General features: G+C 37.0%; 1 protein-coding gene across 3 annotated transcripts in view; it reads right to left on the reverse strand.

Moving 5' to 3' along the window:
- Nucleotides 1–3,051: 3,051 nt before the first annotated feature.
- The window catches only part of NAA35 (N-alpha-acetyltransferase 35, NatC auxiliary subunit), a 32,965-nt gene continuing 14,043 nt past the window's right edge, over nt 3,052–21,973 (reverse strand). For all 3 annotated transcript variants that reach the window (XM_087715927.1, XM_087715925.1, XM_087715926.1), the window contains exons 9-23: nt 21,531–21,581; nt 20,987–21,070; nt 20,308–20,422; nt 19,483–19,661; nt 19,064–19,123; nt 18,877–18,983; nt 18,251–18,317; nt 14,177–14,275; nt 13,020–13,198; nt 9,848–9,984; nt 9,060–9,127; nt 8,381–8,521; nt 7,850–7,972; nt 6,859–6,939; nt 3,052–3,434 (exon numbers count right to left, since the gene is read on the reverse strand). In XM_087715927.1, coding sequence (XP_087572053.1) covers nt 3,375–3,434; nt 6,859–6,939; nt 7,850–7,972; nt 8,381–8,521; nt 9,060–9,127; nt 9,848–9,984; nt 13,020–13,198; nt 14,177–14,275; nt 18,251–18,317; nt 18,877–18,983; nt 19,064–19,123; nt 19,483–19,661; nt 20,308–20,422; nt 20,987–21,070; nt 21,531–21,581 — 1,551 coding nt within the window. In that variant the 3' untranslated portion in view covers nt 3,052–3,374. The remainder of the gene's footprint in view (nt 3,435–6,858; nt 6,940–7,849; nt 7,973–8,380; nt 8,522–9,059; nt 9,128–9,847; nt 9,985–13,019; nt 13,199–14,176; nt 14,276–18,250; nt 18,318–18,876; nt 18,984–19,063; nt 19,124–19,482; nt 19,662–20,307; nt 20,423–20,986; nt 21,071–21,530; nt 21,582–21,973) is intronic.

The raw sequence follows: 21,973 nt of genomic DNA on the forward strand, positions 1-21,973 counted from the left end.
ATTACATTACCCAAATTAATTCATTTACCCATACTAAGTAATATCATCAGTGCTAGGTGATCCTTGGGTTATGATCATTCATTCAACAACCAAAGTTTTCATGGGTGCTGGTTCTCAAAACTGGTTGTCATTAAAAAACTTAATATGTAAAAAGTGGTTGTCACAATATATCCAAGGCAATATGATTGCAATTTAGGCCTTTGGCACGTGGTACAAAATTTTGATGGCTGCAGTGTGCTGTGGTCACATGATCACAATTTGTGACTTTCTCTGCCAGCTTCTGACGGGTAAAATCAGTGGGAAAGCTAGCAGGTCATAAGTTGCTCTTGCTGCTTTTTCACTTAACAGCACTCCATAGCACCCATTTGTGGCCCCTGCCCTTGGCATCCATCCACATGTAGGTCATGCCCATCAGCCTGCCCATGTCATGTTCATGGGAGGTTCTTGTTTAATGACCTGCATGGTCCTAGAATTACAATGGCAACTGAGCTACTGGGATTGTTAAGCGATGTGATCATGTGATGTCGCGCTTTATAACCACATTGTTTAGTGATGGAAATTCCAGTCGCAATTGCTGTTGTAACCTGAGGAGTACCTGTAGCTCTAATGTGTGAACAAACCCTCCCCTCTAAAATGCATTTGCTTCAAGTTAGAGACTGCAGTTAGCTGACTCACTAGAAAGTAATCCCAAGGCGGACTTGTTTTATAAGGAAACGGATGTTTACATGTACAATGGAAATAAAGTCTGTGCACCCATTAAAATGCCAGGTTTTTGAGATGTTAAAAATCAGAGCAAGAAAAATCACCTCAGAATTTTTTTTTACCATTTTTAATAGAATCTATAAGCCTGTGATGGCAAAACTATGGCACGCGTTCCGCAGGTAGCACATGGAGCCATTTGTTAGGGCACATGAGGCGTTGCCCTGTCAGCTCCAGCGCGCATGCATGTACTGGCCAGCTGACTTCGGCCTTCATTTCCGGCCGTTTTTCGCCCTCTGGAGGCTTCCCTGAAGTCTCCGGAGGGCAAAAAATAACACAATGTGCAAACTGAATGTTCGGGAACTAACTTCCGGGTTGCCCGTAGGACTGTCAGGGAAGCCTCTGGAGGGCCTCCAAGGGGAGGGGCAGGGAGGCTGTTTTTGCCCTCCCCAGGCTCCTAGAAAGTCTCTGGAGTCTGGGGAGGGCGAAAAACAGGTCTTATCACGTGCCAAAACTGGGAGGGTCACCTGCACATGCACGGGGGAGTCACGTGCATAGAATTATGGCAAACGATGGCAAAAATGTTAGCCATCACTGGTATAAGCTGTACAATTGAAAAACAAACTAAACTCTTTCGGGGGGGGATAATAAAAACAACTTGGTTGCATAAGTGTGCATGCCCTTAAATGAAGCACCTTTTGATTTTATGACATTGTCTTTTGGGGTAGGAGCCTATCAGCATGACACATCTTAGCTTTATAATCTTTGCTCACTCTTCCTTACAAAAGCACTCTAAATCTGTTAGATTGCGAGGGCATATCCTGTGCACAGCCCTCTTCAGGTCATCCTAGTGTTTTAATTGGATTTAATTTCAGGCTTTGGCTGGGACATTCCAAAACTTAGGTTTTCTTCTAGTGAAGCCACTCTTGGAGGTATTCATTCATTAGACTTATATACCGCTTCATAGGGCTTTCAGCCCTCTCTAAGCGGTTTACAGATTTTTTTAGCAAATTGAGCCAGCAAATTGCCCCCACAGTCTGGGTCCTCATTTTACCCACCTCAGAAGGATGGAAGGCTGAGTCAACCTTGAGCCGGTGAGATTTGAACCACTGAACTGCAGATCAGAGTCAGCTGAAGTGGCCTGCAGTACTACACCCTAACCACTGCGCCACCTCGGCTCTTGGTATGCTTGTTGTGTCCTATTGAAAGATGAAATTCCTCTTCATTTTCAGTATTTTAGTAGCCTGAAGGTATTGTGCTGAAATTGACTCATATTTGGAACTGTTCATAATTCCCCCCATCTTGACTAGAACGCCTTGTTCAAGCAACCCCAAAACATGCTACCACCATACTTCACTTTGAATATGGGGTACTTTTGATGATGCAGTGGTGTTTTAGCGCCATACGTTTTGGAATTAAAGCCCAAAAGTTCCACCTTGGTCTCATCAGACCATAACACATGCTTTGGTAGACCTGATGTAGTTTTTTTTTGCAAAATGTAACCAGGCTTTGATGTGTGTGGTTTTTTTTTATTTTTTAAGAAAAAGGCTTCCATCTTCCCACACAGCCCAGACATATGAAGGAGACCGTTGTGTCATGTTGCACATAACCAATACTTGCAAGAACTTCCTACAGCCCTTTAATGTTGCCTCTTGGCAGTTTCTCTGCTCAGTTATCGGTTTTTCATAGATTTTGGAGGAACATCCAATTGTTGGTAAGTTCACTGTTGTGCCATATTTTCTACCCTTCTGTTGACTTGACACCTTCCAACAATGAAATAACTTTGGTGCTTTATAAGCTCTTTGCAGATCATTGCTTTTGCTGTAAATGTCAGAAAAATCGTGCTAGAACAGCTTTATATGGCCTTAATTGATGGCAACTATGTACCAGAGGTGGGTTGCTCCCAGTTCGGGAGAATCGGTAGTGGTAATTGGGCGTGGGTTGCTGAACCAGTAGTGACGGCTGGCTGGCCACGCCCCTGAACCAACTCGCTCGGATGCTCATCCTGCCTCGCCTTCCCCAAGTGCATCTACACAACTGCCTCCTCCTGCCTACACATAGGTAAACAACATTCGCACTAGCAAGAGCAAGGAACAGTCAAAATACAAAGAGTAAAGAGATGTAGAATCTGTCTAAAGTTTCTCAAGGATATATATTCTATCCAGGATCAGAACATAAAACAAAAATGGATAGTTCCTTTTGAAGTTTTTTTTTTTGTCCAAGAGTATGATGATAAGTAACAGCAGTAACATAGAGCCAAGCTTTATGAGTGGAACTTTAATATTTGATCAGAGGCAAACAGACAGAAGGACCAATGAATTTGTTTTCTTTACAAATGAATTCTTATGCATATCAAGACAAAACAGTTTCTTTTATTGCATTGTATTTTCAGAGTGGTCAAGCATGTTATGAAACGTTCCAACACCATTCATAAAAATGACTTACAGATAATATACAATAAAATAAAAAACAAAAAACTGTTTCAACAATGTATGTATCAAATCAGCTTCAGCAGAACATTACACAAACCATTTTAAAACAGCAGTTATTCCAGCTGTTTAGGAGGACTGAATGAAATTGCTTCTGATATGAGTACTTTTGACCAAGAGTTTTCTGTCCTTTTTCAGCACAACATAAAGGAGATTCTCCAAGCAAATTATAATTTATCTGTTCTCCTAAACAAGTTTCACTACTGGGAAATATCTATGAGGAGAAAAATCAAATTCTGGAGGAACCTGGAAAAATAAATATATACATATTAGTGTTAATTTAAAATAGCTTTTCAAGAATTTTGTCATCCCAAGTGAATTTTTAAAATATCAAGTATACCAGAAAAATTCCAAAAGGGTAGGTGAGAGGAAAAGATTGACATATTATGAAATTTAAAGAAAATTCAGTGAAGCTGCTTCTGAATAATCATATACACTTCACTTATTCTTTGTAACTGTAGAAATATGTCCCATTAACATTTATTTATTTATTTATTTATTTAATTAATTAATTGGTTTGTATGCCGCCCACTCTCGAGAGACTCAGGGCGGCTTACAGGTAAAAAAGGAAGGGGGGATACACAAAAAATAAAAAAACAACATTAAAAATTCCACAACATTCATAACTTAGGATGGGGCTGGATAAATCAACAGCCCCAGGTCTGCTGAAACAACCAGGTCTTGGTCGCTTTGCGGAAGGCCGGAAGGGTAGTAAGGGTCCGGATCTCAATGGGGAGATCGTTCCATAGGGCCGGAGCAGCTACAGAGAAGGCCCTCCCTTGGGGAGTCGCCAGCCGACATTGACCGGCAGATGGAATCCGGAGGAGGCCTAGTCTGTGCGATCTTATAGGTCTCTGAGAGGTAACTGGCAGGAGGCGGTCTCTCAGGTAGCCAGGTCCGATACCATGTAGGGCTTTAAAAGTAACGACTAGCACCTTGAAGCGTGTCCGGAGACCAATGGGAAGCCAGTGCAGCTCGCGGAGGATAGGTGTAATGTGGGTGTACCTAGGTACACCCACTATCGCTTGTGCGGCTGCATTCTGGACTAACTGAAGTCTTCGAACACTCTTCAGGGGCAGCCCCATGTAGAGCGCGTTACAGTAATCCAGTCTTGAGGTGACGAGGGCGTGAGTGACCATCCGAAGGGCTTCCCGGTCCAGATAGGGTCGCAACTGGTGCACCAGGCGAACCTGGGCAAAGGCCCCCTGGTCACAGCCGACAAGTGATATTCTAGCATCAGCTGTGGATCCAGGAGGACTCCCAAATTGCGAACCCTCTCTGAGGGGCGTATAATTTCACCCCCCAGGCTAAGAGATGGAATAGCTGGACCATTCTTGGGAGGGAGCATCAATAGCCACTCAGTCTTGTCGGGATTGAGTGCAAGCTTGTTCGTTCCCATCCAGACCCTGACAGCCTCCAGGCACTGGCACATCACTTCTACCGCTTCGCTGAGTTGGCACGGGGCAGACAGATACAATTGGGTATCGTCCGCGTATTGGTGGTATTTAATCCCGTGCCAGCGTATGATCTCACCCAGCGGCTTCATGTAGATGTTAAATAGGAGGGGGGACAGGACCGAACCCTGCGGCACCCCATAATTGAGGGGCCTAGAGGTCGATCTCTGCCCTCCAACCAACACTGACTGCGACCTGTCCGAGAGGTAGGAGGAGAACCACCGATGGACGGTGTCTCCCACTCCCACCTCTCGCAACCGTCACAGAAGGATATCATGGTCGATGGTATCGAAGGCTGCTTTGAGGTCAAGAAGCACAAGGATAGAGGAGTGACCTCTATCCCTGGCTCACCAGAGATCATCGATCAGCGCGACCAAAGCAGTTTCTGTGCTGTAACCAGGCCTGAAACCCGACTGAAAGGAATCCAGATAATCGGTTTCATCCAAGGTCCGTTGGAGTTGAAAGGCCACCACTTTCTCAACAACCTTCCCTACAAAGGGGAGGTTGGAGACTGGACGATAGTTACTCAAAATGGCTGGGTCCAGAGAAGGTTTCTTCAGGAGGGGTCTCACCACCGCATCCTTTAGGATGTGCGGGAAGGATCCCTCCCGGAGAGAGGTGTTAACTATCGTCTGGAGCCAGCCACGTGTCACCTCCCTGCTGGTCGAGACCAGCCAGGAGGGGCATGGGTCCAGTATACAGGTGGAGGCACTCACCGCTCCCATGGCCTTGTCCACTTCCTCAGGAGCGACAAGTTGAAACTCGCTCCATAAAATCCGTTCAAGACCTTCCCCCGGTACCTCGGCTGGTACCATGCAATTGGAGTCCAGATCCATCCGAATCCGAGCGACTTTATCCGTTAGAAACTGAACAAATTCCTCGGCTCTACCCTGTAAAGGGTCATCCGCATCCCTCCCTTTCAAGAGGGAGCGAGCTATTCTAAACAAGGTGGCTGGGCGCGATTCAGCAGATGCAATAAGAGCGGAAAAATGCGCACATTTTGCCGCCTGTATTGCCACGAGATAGGTCCTGATATAGGCTCTCATCAGTGCTCGGTCAGATTCAGAGTTACTAGCCCTCCAGCGGCGCTCTAAGCGTCTCTTTTGGCGCTTCATCTCCCGGAGTTCCTCGGTGAACCAAGGAGCCCTCCTGGATCCACTACCTCGGAGAGGCCGTAAAGGCGCAATCCGGTTTAGAGCCCCCGCCGCCACTGTATTCCAAGCAGCGACTAAGGACTCTACCGGACTGTGGACGAGAGCGACAGGTATTTCTCCAAGCGCTGTCTGAAATCCCATAGGGTCCATCAGGCGTCTGGGGCAGAACCACCTAATCGGTTCCCCCTCCCTACAGTGGGGGATTGGTTTCCGAAAGTCAAGCCTCAGTAGGAAGTGATCAGACCATGACAAGGGCAAGATCTTAATGTCCTTCAAATCTAGATCACGTCTCCACTGCTCCGAGAGAAATACGAGGTCAAGCGGTGTGACCCGCTAAGTGAGTCGGACCCCGAATTACTTGGGTCAAGTCCATGGCTGTCATGGAAGCCATGAACTCCTGCGCCCCATCAGAGTGTTCACCGAGCGAAGGCAGGTTGAAACTTTAAATCATCACATGTAACTTGAGTACCTCAATCAGACATGAACTTGCAACACTGATACTTTTGCAATGGGTACTTTAGTATTACATAGTAAAAGTCATGGAAGAAGGCTTTTCATCCACACCAGAGGTGTCAAACTGGCAGCCGATGGGCCAGATATGTCACACGCAGGCCATACCCACCCCAGCTCCACGAATGGCAAAAATGTCACGAAACGTCACGTAAGGACAATGTGACACCATAGTTTGATACCCACGATCTACACTATACACCACAAATATGTTCCTGGCCAGGCCCCAAACCTCCATTACAGATGTCCCAAAGGTGTTTTTTTAATAGGCAACTGGACTTTCTGGTTTTTTCTTTGAAGACGTTTCACTTCTCATACCAAGAAGCTTTTTTAGCTCTCAATGAGAAGCGAAACATCTTCAAAGAAAAACCAGAAAGTGCAGTTACTTTTTGAAAAAGCACCTTTGGTACAACCATGACCTGGATGACTGAGAATCTCCATTATAGATGTTTCAGATTTCTGCTGGATACAGTTCAATATGACTGGCCCCATTTGACAGGTTTCAGTTTGTTTCCCATGGCAACTGCTTTAATTTAACTGCAATTTGCTTACTTTAGAATCCTTTTTGTGACCTCCTGCCAGCAGCTTCATAACAACAATATTTGGCTTGGCAACTTTAAGAATTCGGTTGACCTAGACAGAAATAGTCAAGTTTCATATTATGTGTGCATAGTTAAGAGACCAGTTGCAATGAAGACTTAATAATCCTCCTTGCAGTTTTTATATTTATTTCTCCATAATGGCTTATTTATTAACTCAATTGTATATTAACAAATGTGCTTTACAAATATATTGTTCTAATGTATAAGTAATAAGCACAGTGACATGCTTTCCAAATATTGACAATATTCCAGGATATATTGCAGCATTCTGGGGAAGCATGAAAAATGCCAGGCTGTTGTCAACATCTTTTAAAAGATGGACTTCTTTCCATATTCAGAAATGATCAAATTCTCTGATTCTTTTTAAGTAAACCACTAGCAAAGTTACAAAACAAGAGGATGCAGAGCAGATTTCTGACTAATTAACAGAAAAGAACTAGTAGGTAAAGCAATAAACACTGTAATAACTAGAATTTTAAATCTGGGGAGCAGTTCTATTCATAATGATTTCCCTGGCCATTTTTCTTTATTATGAAATTATATTACATTGTTAACACAGTTGAACTGATTTTTCTTGTTAAATTAATTTTTAATAATTTTTAAAATTATTTTAATTATTTAAAAAAAATATTGAAGATTATGCAGAAACTGCCCCTATGGAAAAGAGCTGAACTGTAACATCAGCAACATCATTCTATAAACTGCTAGAGTTAATATTAAATAGTGTTTATAAACTTAATTCTTCTAAGACCTTTACAGGTTCCATCGTAAAATATCAAGCAATTAAGTCTCCAAAAACTTCAGATATTTAAGGACAGTAGCACATTTCACACAAAAGAGTTTATGCTTGCAGAGATATGTAGACAATCTCCCTTCAGTGGATTTTGAATATCATAAGCAAGTTTCAATTTATTCTCTCTGTTCTACAGTCAGATGTTTACCTCATGATCTGGGTTAGAGATATTCTCCAGTATCATTTTAGCTTGCTGGAAGTGTTTGCTAGCAGCCATGTAGAGATCAGAAGACTGAGGCGGAGGAGTGTATTTGTTTAGATCAGACATTTCCTAAACATTAAATAATAAATATCATTTAAAATTGAAGCAATAAAATATCCTCATACATTTAAAAATATAAATTGAGGTTTGATGAAAAGAAACAGCATACAGAACCCTTTTAATTATTAATTCATATATAATTTTATAATTACTTCTGGTATTGTAAAGACTAACAAATTATACTTTTCAAGACCACTAACACGGCATGCAAAATGCTTTTTCCTATTTTAAAGGCAGGCTTTGGATGTGACTTGATGTAAACCACTGTTACTTGCCTTCATTCCAAGAAAAATAAATATATACCGCCAGGAACAATTGCTTGTGAGGACGAAATTATTAACAAAAATTGTGACAAATTAGTTTTTAAAAAAATATTAAAGTAAAACATGTAAATAACATGGATTTAATGTGAGTCACCTTGAATTGCAAATAGTGCACAGGAGGTGGTGTGATGACACTGTTGAATGGGGCAAATCGATGTTCATATCGAACTTGTTCACTATCAAGTTCAAATTTTGGCTTCCTCACTTTACCATCCATGTCAAAAGCAATCATAGTCTTCAGGAAAATGCAAAGTAAAAGCAGCTTGTTACAACAACAGCAATGGAAATGTTAATATATGTACATACTACTTAGAAATAATAGGAAAAATGGTTTGTATTTCTGATTATAACTGCATATGACTCTTGACATTCCACCCTAGTAATTATCTCTTGAAATATCATTCATAACTGTATCACTGGAATTAAATGGAACTAGCTCTTTCATACTACTAATAGATGACTATGCTAGTGAAATGTACAAATAAACTTTAGATGGTCCAAGATGTGGTAGCTCAACTGCTATTGGTTACAAGGAGGTTTAGCAATTTAAACCTTGTTTGTTAGATTGCTTGTTGGATTAGTTACTAAAAATTGCTAGGTCCAACTCAAAGTGCTTATGCTAAAGCCCTAGATCAGGTGTCCAACGTTGGCAATTTAAGACTTGTGGACTTCGAATCCTAGAATTCCCCAGCAAATTTGGGTATACAAATGTGCCCTTTATAGATCTGTATTTTTTAAAAAGTTATTGAATTACATAATGTGTAATACATCACCTTGTACATTCCAGCACACATATTTTGATAGGCTTGGCTCATTGTAATCTCTCTGCTCAAAGGACGAGCTGTAAAAGTTATGCATAGAAAAACATGATCATAAAATTGTGCTAACTTCTAAAATATTTTTAAAAATCTACATAATCTGAAAAATGAGGCAGATCTCATAAGTATATGTATTATTTTATAGAATTTGCAATGACCCTACTACAGAAATTAACTGTGAGACACCCATGCTAAACATTCTCTCAAAAAGGCCACTTTCTAATATACTGCTGACTGAAAAATAGTAATAATGGAAAAATATTTTTGTTTATTTATAAACCATTTGAGTTGTAAACAATTAAAACTATACAAACAGGGGGGGACCTACTTTTTTCTTCTAATGATAAAAGCAAGCTACATTGCTTGACAAATGAATTATGAAAACTGGAAAGATTATTCAATGGGAAAATGCAATTAGTGAAAAGAGAAGTTCAAATTTCTAAACTTATTCAAGAATAAAATAAGAAATTAAGATCATATTCCATTATTATTATTGTTGTTGTTGTTGCTTAATAATTTATTTTACAATGTCTATGCTATGAGTATTATGTCATTTTATTTAGATTTTATTGAAGAATGAGTTTGGAGATAATGAAATTGCTTATTTGGAAGAATGTATATAATTTAGATTTTGATGGCTCCATATAGCTGAACTTTCAAAAGGCAACCATAAGTTCAGATGTCATAAAAGAAGCCTGAAACAAAACAATGAAGCGTTTGCAAGACCTGTCTCAAAAATATACCTTTTTTCTTTTTCTTTGTTTTTTTATTACTCCGGCCTTTCTGTTGTTCTTCCATTATTCTTTCTTCAGCCATTTGAGAACTATCAGCACGACTGAGTGTCGACATTAGCCATGCATATAGAAATTCAGATAGGTACCTAATATAGAAAGAATACTTAATTTTAGGACATTTACTAATTTTTGATTATTTATTTGTTCATTTATTAATCAAATTTATAAAGGTGTCCATCTCAAGAGAAGTGACTCTTGGCAACGTGCAATTGTCAATAAAAAACAACACACACATTAAAATAAACATTTAAAAATAGAAAAATCAGCATTACAAATGGAGATAATTTAAACTAAAAATATATACAAACCCCAAATAGAGAAAGAAAGAAAGAAAGAAAGAAAGAAAGAAAGAAAGAAAGAAAGAAAAAAAGAAAAAATGTACCTCAATACTGGAGCCATTTAAACAAGTCTGCAGTTTCCTGGGACCCCCTGCCCTGATGATATAACAAGGTCTTGAGGAACTTCTAAAGTATCAAAAGGGATACAGCTAACCTAATGTTGAGGGGCAGGAGTGGGGAGAATATTCATAAGGTGGGTGCCACAGTAGACAAGGCCTGCTATCTGGGACCCGCCAGATATGGTTCCCTAGCAGATGGTATCCATAACATGTCTCCTCTGTCAAATCTAATGGGCTGAGGTGATACAACTGGGGAAAGGCGATTTCTCAGATAACTCCATTTTATACCACAAAGGGCTTTAAGGGTTAAAAGAAGCACCTTCAATCAGTTTGTTTTAATTTTATAACCAGTTTTAATTTAGATAAGACTTTAAGTAGGAAAAAATGTAACCATTTGAGAAAATTGTTTATTTTCAAATAAGTTGATAACTAAAATAAAAATCATACTTAGTATTTCCAGACAACTTTATAATTTAAATGTATAGATCCTTCATTGAATCATATTATACACCAGCTATCAAATGAATTTCTGTTTTCTTCACTAAAACTGTCCTCTCTTTTTTTCTCAAAGCAAAGAAGAAAGAAAACTGATCAGCCCAGACTCAAGCATTATTTTATTAAAATTAATATAGTCACACAATAAGATTCTCTCTGACAACTTTAGTTTATTATGAAACTAGCCTAATTTTTCCCCTCATGCCAGATCACCCTCATAGCAGTAGTTGCTAATGGGAGAGAATACTTTCTTGCCATGAAGATCCTCAAACAAACATACCCTAAGAGTCACAAGCCTGTTACATTAACCCTGAATAGGTTGTTAATTCAAATTATCCACATATAATTTTCAAAATATTAAAAAATAATTAGGAACATCAAAGTTCATGACCAATGTCAATATATTAACAATCTTAGAAAATATATTAACAGAGGGACAGCTGTAGATGTACTATCAGAACTTTGCAAGCACTGATCAGTGTAAGGGCTCCATTGCATGAAGCAATGGACAAATTATGGGGAACTAGAAGTCTTTCAGCTATAGTCATGTGAAAAAGTAACTGAAATGTTTGACTTTTTCAACATATTTGGGCATACAGGTATTTGATCTTCATTCAACAATATTGACAAAAGGGATGTAAGAAACGCATCTTGTAGTCCATTGTGTAATTTAAATGAACATAAACACAAATTTCACCTGTGGAAAAAAATAAATACATCTCTGCATTTGTCACTACCTCACATACCTAAAATTAGAATTTTAAAAAATTAGTATGTGTACCATATATAGGTAAATCTAGGCAAAACCTTAATGAAATCTCAGATGTTTAGTTTGATTCATTATGATGGTATCACCATGCCTAGATCAAAAGAGCTCTCTGAAGCTTTCAGAAAAAATAGGCATTGATGCCTGTGAATCTGGGAAAGGATTTTAAAGATTGCCAAACAACTAGACATCAATCATTTTACTATCTGGAATATCATTTATGAGAGGAGAAGATTTCAAACAACTGCCAACTCATCCAAGTCTCGCTATCCCAGCAAGCTCAGCCCTCGAGCAGAACACAAGACACTGAAGAAGGCCTCTAAGAATCCCAGAATTTCATCACGTGACCCCGAACCAGCTCTCACCACTATTGAAGTCAAACTGCATGTGTCTACCATTAGAAAGAAGCTGCTCAAATTAGAGTTACGTAGGAGGTATATCAAGAGGAAACCTCTACTGTCCAGAAAGGACAGAAGAGGCAAAGATATTGATACAGATAAGTACCAAGAGACACATTTGGTGAAAATACAGCATTTACCAGAAGAACCTGATACCAAGTATAAAGCATAGTGATGGAAATGTTATGGTTTGCTATATTAGGTCCTGAGCAGTTCACCAACATGGAATCTACTTTTGTATCCAAGGTGCTTGAGGCTAATGGGAAATCACCAGCCAGAAGATGAAAGCTTTAAAGAAAGTGGCAGAAACCATAAACATTCTAGTAAATCCACCAAACTGGCTGAAAAAGAGGAAATGGGAGGGTTTTACTTAAAGCTTGTTTCGGTCAAAAGGGGAAAAAATCTCAGGTTTTGCTTACTTTTTCCACAGAAGAAAATGCTATATCTGTTAAATCTTTATTGAATAAATATTTTCAAAGTCAATTTTCCATTGGGTTTTTCTGTTCAATTACGTTATATTTATTGTCTTATGCTGTTTGAATGAAGATAAAACATTGGTATGTCCACATATGTTAAAAAAGGAAAAATATATGTGGCATGTGCTTACTATTTCATATCACTATATGTCTGATGACTCTCTTACATACACACACAATGAAGACTATATTCCAGTTCCAGCTATCGAAGCTTTAAGACTAAATGCTCTTCAAAGAAAACTTCAGGCAAATAGAGGGATTACAAAACGAGGAGATCAGTAGTATTTTAGGTAAAGGAATATCTAATGCAAGTATCTCTATAAGCAAAAATAGCTAAGCAGTGTAAAACTCATTAATTTTGCATGATGCTTAGAAAAAAAATAAATTCATTGAAGTATCAAAAATATTGAAGATATCTTTAAATATGAGTAATACACACTTATGGAATCTCTGCCACATCATGATCAATGGGGGAATACTAATACAATTGTACCTAAGGAACCTGTTAGACACATATATGCTTCACTATATTTAGAGTTAGGTCTGGATAGCACACCTTCCTAATTTGCAAGTAATTAACTTCTCTTACCAATATATGTAATAATATTCATGCATACTGTATAGCTCCAATTCGAACCCACTGAGAAGATACTGTATCATAATGCGAAGATTATGATATAGGACCCACGTTCCCAAGCAGGCCAAATGCTGTCTTTGAGGTTCTTGTTTCAAGAGCATACTGTGAAGAGCTGCATCCACTTTCTCTGCCTAATGAAAAAGAAATATTCAGCTTAATGCAACGACGAGTGCTGAAATTACACTAACAAAATTCTGACAAATAATTCTAACTAAAAGAGTCAGTTTGGCCTAGTGGTTAAGGCCTCAGGCTAGAAACTGTGGGTTCTAGTCCCACTTTAGACATGAAAGCCAGCTGGGTGACTTTGGGCCAGTCACCCAATCTCGGTCCAACTCACCTCACAGGGTGGTGGTTGTGGGAAAAACAGGAGGAAGAAGGATCTTTATGTATGTTCACCACCTTGAGTTATTTATAAAAATAATAAAGGTGAGATTAAATTTTTTTTAACAAAAATCTAATCCCCCTCCCCATCACCGATGCTTGTATCTGCATTTACACCTACGATCCCAAAACTGTTGTTCTTTCACATCAAAACAAATAACCCAAACATATGCAATAACATGTAAGGATCAAAACAGTTTCATTTAATTTAGGTGTAACATATGTATGAATGATACTAATAAATTGAGCATTTTGTCTTCCATACAATATCACACCTTAGAATTTTATATCATATAATGATTTTTTTCACCTTTGAAACCTATTGAATATTCTAATATTTAATGCTTTGGTATATGGTATGATATATCTTAAAACAAATTGATAATACGTTGTCTAAAGTTATTAATAAATATAGCAACATTAGTTACGAAGAAAAAGTTAGTTTACCCAAATTTAAGGTTTTCCTTAAATCTTATATTCCTAGATATTAACTCTTTTTTAAAGGGCAATGGAAACAGAAAAACATGTATCGGATGTAGCTCTAGGAAGCATAGAGAACAAAAGCATGCTGCTTGAACACTGCAAACTATTCCTAAAGTTCTCACTTCAACAGATCTAAATATACTTTTAAATAATTCTTATACTGCCAAATGAACTAGAGAGAAAATGCAAGCCATCTTCATGACAGATTTGATAAGGTGATAAGATTTGATACCTGCTTATATTACCTCATCTTGCAAAGTAGCAAATTCTTCAAGAATATGGCCAAGTTTATCTCTCTGCCGAGCTCTATTATGCCCATGAATTTGAATCAAACTGCAAAATGGCTGGGGAAAAAAGGAACCAGTATGTTATATTTGAGACTTTACAGAGGAAATCTTAAGAATTACAATTACAATTATAATAGTAGAGTTGGAGAGGACCTTAGAGGTCTTCTAGTCCAACCCCCTGCCTATGAGGAAACCCTAAACCTACATCAGCTCAGACAAATGGCTATCCAACATTTTCTTAAAGACTTCCAGTGTTGGAGCACTCACAACTTCTGGAGGCAACTGTTCCACTGAATAATTGTTCTAACCGTCAGGAAATTCCTCAATTCTTTTTTTTAAAAAGTTTTTATTTTTAAACAAACATAAAACAAACATAAACACACACAAAGTATAAAAACCCTCCTCCAATTCCTTACAGTTTGTTGATTGGTTACAAAACTTTTGTGCTTCCTCACAATAGTCTTCACTTGCAATTTATATAAAGTCTCATATTATCAATCTAATATATATGTATACAATTATTATGATTATTAAACATTCATTTGACTGTAGCTATTATTACATCCTTTTTATGTAAAGTATTCTAAATTTAAAATAGATTTATATTACGGCATTTCATTACATCATTCTGAAATCATCCAATAGTATTACATCTTTATATTCTATTTTATATAGAATTGTTTATCTTTTATAACAAAGCTTTTCAGCATCCTCTCCATAGTCCTCACTTACAATTTGTGTAAAATTTCATATTATCAATCTAGTGTATATATATGCATTATTATCATTATTAATCATTTATTTGACTATAATATTATTACTTTATTTTATACATAATACTCTAAATTTAACTAAGTTTAATTTAATTTTTATTATAACATTTCATTTCATCATCCTGTGTCCTTCCAGTAGTAGTGCAATCCTATATCTCTTGCCATTTGTAATTGTATTCTAATTGTTTTCTTGATAAATCTTATTTGGATTTCTCTTGGCATCTTGTTGTTCATTGCATATCTTGTAAAGACTCGAAACCCTCCATCTATTCCTTCTATCAGCTTGCCTTTAGTTATCACCGATGCTTCTGCCAGAATTTCTCTCATTGTTTCTGCCAGATTTTCTCCCTTTTCTTCTTCCATGTTTTGAGGTTTGAGATAAGAGTTCCAGTTAATCTCTCCTTTCAACATTCCACTCCTGTCATTTCCAACCACGCTCAATTTGCTGTCAATATCAACAATTTTCTTATCGCTTTGTTCATATTTTTCTTCAATTTTTTGAATTCTATCCTCAAATTTCATCATTTTGTAAATATTCTCAGTTCTTCCAACTATTTTTTCTGTTGTTCTATATTCTCCATTCTCTTTTCAATATTCTCTGTACTTATTTGTACCTTTTGAATTTCTAGCATAATCATTTGTAATGTTAGTTCTTTTTCTTCTTCATGTTGTGCCATTCTTCCAGGTTATAAACCTTGCCACTAAAACATCCAAGGCTTTTTTGTTAAGTTTCAAACAAGTTCAAAATAATCTTTTAAGTCAAGGCTTTCTCTTCACTCCAGAAGAGCACCTGCATAAACAATCCATACTCTTCCCAATATCCATTTCAATAAACAAAATCATGAGCCTTGAAGTATAAGATGTTAGATGTTCAAAGGGAATAAGAAAAAAAAATGTTTCCAAGCCTCCAGCCTCTAGGTGGCAGTGTTACTTGTTTTCCCTCTGCTTTTACCCCTCTCTTTAAATTCCAAACTTAAGAAAAAAAATTCTTAAAAAGAAACAATCCAGCCAAGCGTTGAAAAAAGGAAAGAAATTCATAATACACCAATATGAAAAAAGAGGAAAAATAGAAGAAGGAAAAAGAAACCAGTCCAATTTAAAAAGAGGCATTTGTAAAAATTCCATCCATTAAAAAAAAAAATTAAAAAAGGATAACACATTAAGTTTAATTCAGGCTTAATTCGCCACTTACTCTCTTCTGTCTTCAATTTTAATTTTACTCTAAGTCTTTTTGGGTATCCTCTTCTCCAATAGTAAAAATTTATCTCACCATTTCGACACACATTCTCTCCTGCTTTTCTTCCTTTCAGGGGCTGTCCCAACCTTTTTCAGCTTAATGGCTGCTTCTCTGTTGCTGGAAAAAAGAACTTCTCCTGGATCAATCAGGGACTTTGTGATGTCCCTGAGATCAGCAGGATGTGCCGTTCTCTATCACCGTCTCTATGGGATGGTTTAAGTCTAAAAGGACTGTCCAGCAGCAGAGATATCGACCGTAATCTTGGAGCTCCAAGATTGCATGTCATGTCGTTGCGACGTCAGCCCTGCCTCCCTAATTTCTCCTCAATTCTACTTTGCTTCTCTCCTTGCTTAGTTTCCACCCATTGCTTCTTGTTCTACACTCAGGTGCTTTGGAGAATAGTTTGACTCCCTCTTCTTTGTGGCAACCCCCGAGATATTGGAACACTGCTATCATGTTTCCCCTAGTCCTTCTTTTCATTAAACTAGACATACCCAGTTCTTGCAACCGTTCTTCATATGTTTTAGCCTCCAGTCCCCAAATCATCTTTGTTGCTCTTTCTAGAGTCTCCACATCTTTTTTACACCATGGCGACCAAAACTGAATGCAGTATTCCAAGTGTGGCCTTACCAAGGCATTAAAAAGTGGTATTAACACTGCACATGATCTTGATTCTATCCCTGTTTATGCAGTCTAGAACTGTGTTGGCTTTTTTGGCAGCTGCAGCACATAGCTGGCTCATATTTAAATAGTTGTCCACTAGGATTCCAAGATCCCTCTCATAGTTACTACTATTGAGCAAGGTACCACCTATACTCGTACCTGTGCATTTCGTTTTTCTTGCTTAAATATAGAACCTTACTTTTTTCACCATTGAATTTCATTTTGTTAGATAGTGCCCAATGTTCAAGTTTGTCAAGTTCCTTCTGTATCTTAAGCCTATCTTCTGGAGTGTTGGCTATTCCTGCCAGCTTGGTGTCATCTGAAAATTTGATGAGTTCCCCATTTATCCCCTCATCCAAATCATTGATGAAGATGTTGAAGAGTACTGGGCCTAAACCAGAGCCTTGGGGTACTCCACTGCATACTTCCCTCCATGTAGATGCAGTTCCATTGAGGACTACATGTTGAGTGGAGTTGGTCAGCCAGTTACGAATCCATCTGGTGGTGATGCTGTCTAACCCACATTTTTCTACTTTATCTAGTAGTAGATTATGCTCTACTTTATCAAATGCCTTACTGAAGTCCAAATAAATTATATCGACGGCATTCCTCTGGTCCACTAATTTTGTCACTTTGTTGGAGAACGCAGTAAGATTAGTCTGGCATGATCTGTTTTTGACAAACCCACATTGGCTTTTGTGCACTGTGCAACAGTGTACCTTGAAGTGATTTATAAAAACAAAATCAATCAGTTCTTAGCTCACATCTGTTTAGGTGAATCTAAAAGGTGATTGTAATATGCATCTTACTGCAATGTTTTCCTATCATTATAAAATCAATATAGTCCTTCTTTTGAAGTGCAGAATATTCCTTCAATAATTTCTCATAATTTCCTATTAGTCTGTGAAAGTATCTTACAGCATCACAACTGAGAAATTTAGAAAGATAAAAGGAGAATCACAGGACCAGGCATCTGGAAACTGTTTCATTTTGAAATATTTCAAGCACAAAATTTACTGAAATGCATTTTAGCTGTAAAAATGGGCCGTTGTGTACTTGGAATGGGAAACTTTGTGAAATTTCAAACCAAACAAGTTTCAAGACAAAACATTTTGCCCATAATCCTTACAGGACCCTCTATACTACTTCCTTCGCTATTTTACAAAGCACTTTAAAAAAATATTTTCTTCAAATTAATATAATATTTCTTCAATTCAAATACTGGTTTACTTTTTGCTAAAAGGATGTAACAATCCAACTTTGAACAGGTCATACATTGAGAAAATATACGTTTATCCTTACTGTATGTAAGCATTAAAATAAATAGCACTAATATTTCATAATGCTATCAATACTCACTCGAACACAGTGTGTGACAAAGGAGTCAATATAGTCCTTAGCCTGGTGATTGTTATAAAGACAACACCTAAGAGAAAACGAGTGAAATTATTTTCAATAAAAATTAAAGATATACAGTGACCTAAAGCAGAGGTGGGCATCCTGTCCCTCCAATTATTTTTATCCCTCCCCCCCGAGCATATCGATAAGAGTACAAACCTTAAGTGATTTTCACACCTTCGTATCCTCAGTGACACTCCACTCCAAATATATACAAACCCCCAAAAACTTTGGGGGTGTTTGATGTTATCACATCACTACCCTCTGGTCTTTGGAGGCTTTTTTTTAAAAAGTATAACTCATGAATAAATCAACTGCTTCCTTCTATCCTTAGATGAAACACATGACTTGTATTCCTAACAATGGTTATGCCATAGAACTCCCAGATACTTTTTCTCCCTTAACAATACTTAGATATTTTTTAATTACCAGAGAAGTCTACTTCTAAGTAGAAGTGATTTTACCAACACCTTGGTATCTTTAGTATAAAGATATACTTTATATAGTATAGTTTTTAAAGTATCTAAGATATTTTGAAAGAAACTATAAATATGTAAGTTCATACCTAAATAGATTTTGCTACTCACTTTGGTGAAAGTACTGGTGGACTGACAAAGGATCTTAGGGCATCTTTTACCATGTCTTGCATAAGGTGAGTACCAAAGACTTTTTTATTGTCCACAAGGAAAGTGGTCTGAAACAAAATGTATTTTCATTAGTTTATATGGCTATGAAAATAATTTTCAATCTTTTATTGTACTATTTCCAACTTGCCTGTAACAGTGATCTTGAAAGAACGCAGGGTGATTGTTCACTAAACTCACAGAAAAAATCCTAATTTATAACAGAGTAAGAAAACCATGGTCAATATTTTGAATAAAGATAAAGTCAAACTCCTCTTTAGATATAAAACATCTTACATCAGCAGAAGAGAGCTCCCCACCCCTTCCTCAATGGGACATTTGAGACCCTTCTTTGGGAGTAATTATAAAAAGTAATTGCAGCATTCTATTTCAATAGTCTTTTAAAAAATGATTTCATTAATTGTTTTCTGTTTTTCAAATTGACATATGAAACATGAAATGAGAATTCATTTTAAGTCTAAAAAGCATTCATGAAAAAGCCCTTGGAATTATTCAAAGAGGATGCCTTTGTTTCTCAATTAATAATATGCTAAAAGTATTCATACTTACTAGTATGCAATGTAAATTGGTTAAATTGATGACTTCGCACACAGTTTTGATTCGTTCTATAAGTTTTGAAAAATAGTTAACCATTTCTTCTCTTTTAATAATTTTTGCATATCGAGGAAAAGTTGGAGGGAGCAATCTCTGATTAACTAATGGCTCAAAGCCCATCATTATAGGGTGATCTAAAAAAGTAATAAAGAATTCAGTTATGATTCTCCATTTAAGTTCTCTTTTATATAATAGCCAATCAATGAACAGTTTATCAATTAAGGAACAACTTTCAAAGTATTAATTTTGTCACCTAAGCAATTTAAGATTAACCTTATCAAAATTTATTGAATAGCAAAGCATTCAAGTACTACATAAGTAATAAGGAAGCAAAATAGAATATTGTGCATAAGGATCAGTCTCAAGACAAGTAAGTTCTGAAAATTACACAGCAATACTAATGATTTGTAAAATCTGAATTTACAATGACAGAAAGCTAGAAATCTGAACTTATCCTAAAAAGGAGAAAAGAGAATATATTGGAGACTCTCAGTGAAGATCCCCAGTGAGAAAGGATGAAAGAATGACTTATAGACAGTTTGGATTTTGCTAAACCATTTAAAAATTCTATGGGTGATCTCACTGACACACAAAAATGACAATCTTCCTCCAACAGGCTACTAAATATTTCTATTTCTAGAACAACAAATACCACCTTGTACTAATATAAAGTTTTCAATATGTTTGTGTCTCAAGAAGAATGCCCAACTGAGATGGAAAAGTTTAAAATAAACCTTTCCCAGCAAGAGCTAGAGAACATTCCTAAAAATAAATGCTGACCTCCTTTGGTGGTATCATTCTGAGCCTGAATACCATGATGTATTAAGTTGTGAATCGCAGAAAGCAAGTCAGCGGCCTGAGTCAGCAACTTCTGAGCTTCTGCAACTGCACTAGTCTGTTCAGAAACAAATTTTAAAAGCTTATGTACAATAAAACAACACCTGTATTAAGAATTTGTACAATTACAGAAAGCATAATATATTAGTGTACCATACTATATTATATCATATTCTTGCTTATGCATGTTAGATCTAAAGATGCATCTCAGTTTTAAAAATTCAAAATCAATTTTACAGTTTTGATTATTGGAAAGTAAAATGACAGCTTTTAAAATGGGTAGTGGCAACATGGCCCACTAAGTACTCTACCTGCCTCAAAATGTTGAAATGCTACAATGAATATTATGCAAAAACTGAAATGTCAAGTAAAGTCAGCCTAAGATCCCATATTTCAGCAATGACAAGAGCATTCATATTAACATGTAAGCGTGTGCCCCTGGTGCCTGAAATTGTGAATTTTTTTGAGCGTATTTTGGCACCTAATATTCTCAGCGTATTTGTGAGCATATATGCTACTGTAGTTTCTAAATGTAGAAGCTCTACATAATAACCTGCATGAAAATATATAGAAACAATTTGAGGCAACTAAAGTGTGTTTAAAAATGTTCAATTAATCATACCTCTTTCTTGGTAAAGGCTATTAACACAGTCAGTAATATCCGAGTAAACTTCACTCTGCTGAAAACTGCAAAGCACTGCTGATGCTATTGTAAAATCAATTTCAAAATTAATAATTATAAAATGTTATATAAGAGAAGGTTTGAAGCTTAAACAATGTTTGTTATTTATACATATAAAAGTTGTGTTGCTACTCTGAACCCCAAAACAATTTTTTAAAAACAAATTCCCTTCTGGATAAGTTAATAGTATAAGAATGCCGTTTTTAAAATTGTACCTTAAATATGATCAAAGTGCATGATTACCAATAAAAGCAATGCCCAATTCAAGTCCTGCCAAAATCAAGACCCAAACAATCTCCCCACCCAAGAATCTTGATTCTAATTAATTAATTGTTTATCGTGTGTGTGTGTGTGTGTGTGTGTGTGTGTGTGTGTGTGTGTGTGTGTGTGCCTATCTGTCTGTCTGTCTGTCTGTCTGTGTATATCCCCTTTTCAGCTTAGGATGCTTTTTATCTGATCTTGTATAGAATACCAGCATCCTTACTTCAAGTTCTACTTCTGGATCTCTCTCTTCTCCTTGTCGGCTTCGAGTGCTCTAAAATAAAAGGCATTACAACAATTTAATGAAGTATTACATAACTTCATAGGCCAATGTCACATACATGTGATCTTTGTGCAAAAATAGGTAATACATTCTATATTACAAACACTTGGTTAAACTTCTAATTCATCAATGGAATCAGAAATGAAGTACTTATGAAATGTGAATTCATCCCATTAACAGCTAAAGCATAACATCTAAACATCCTTTCATAGCCCTAATATTCTGGCTTGGTTTACACTTTCATTGGAATGCTGTATTTGTAGATCAAGTCTTTAAATGAACTGCAGTTCAAGTGATGGTCATCAAAGTTCTTTTCTAGAAGATTAAGACTACACCCCCCCCCCCCGAACAGAACAGTAAATAAAAATAGCTGCACCATCTCT

The sequence above is a fragment of the Thamnophis sirtalis genome, unplaced genomic scaffold (genome assembly GCF_051295495.1).
Source record: "Thamnophis sirtalis isolate CommonGarterSnake01/CBP01778 unplaced genomic scaffold, rThaSir2_p1.2 scaffold_5, whole genome shotgun sequence".
Lineage (NCBI taxonomy): Eukaryota > Metazoa > Chordata > Lepidosauria > Squamata > Natricidae > Thamnophis > Thamnophis sirtalis.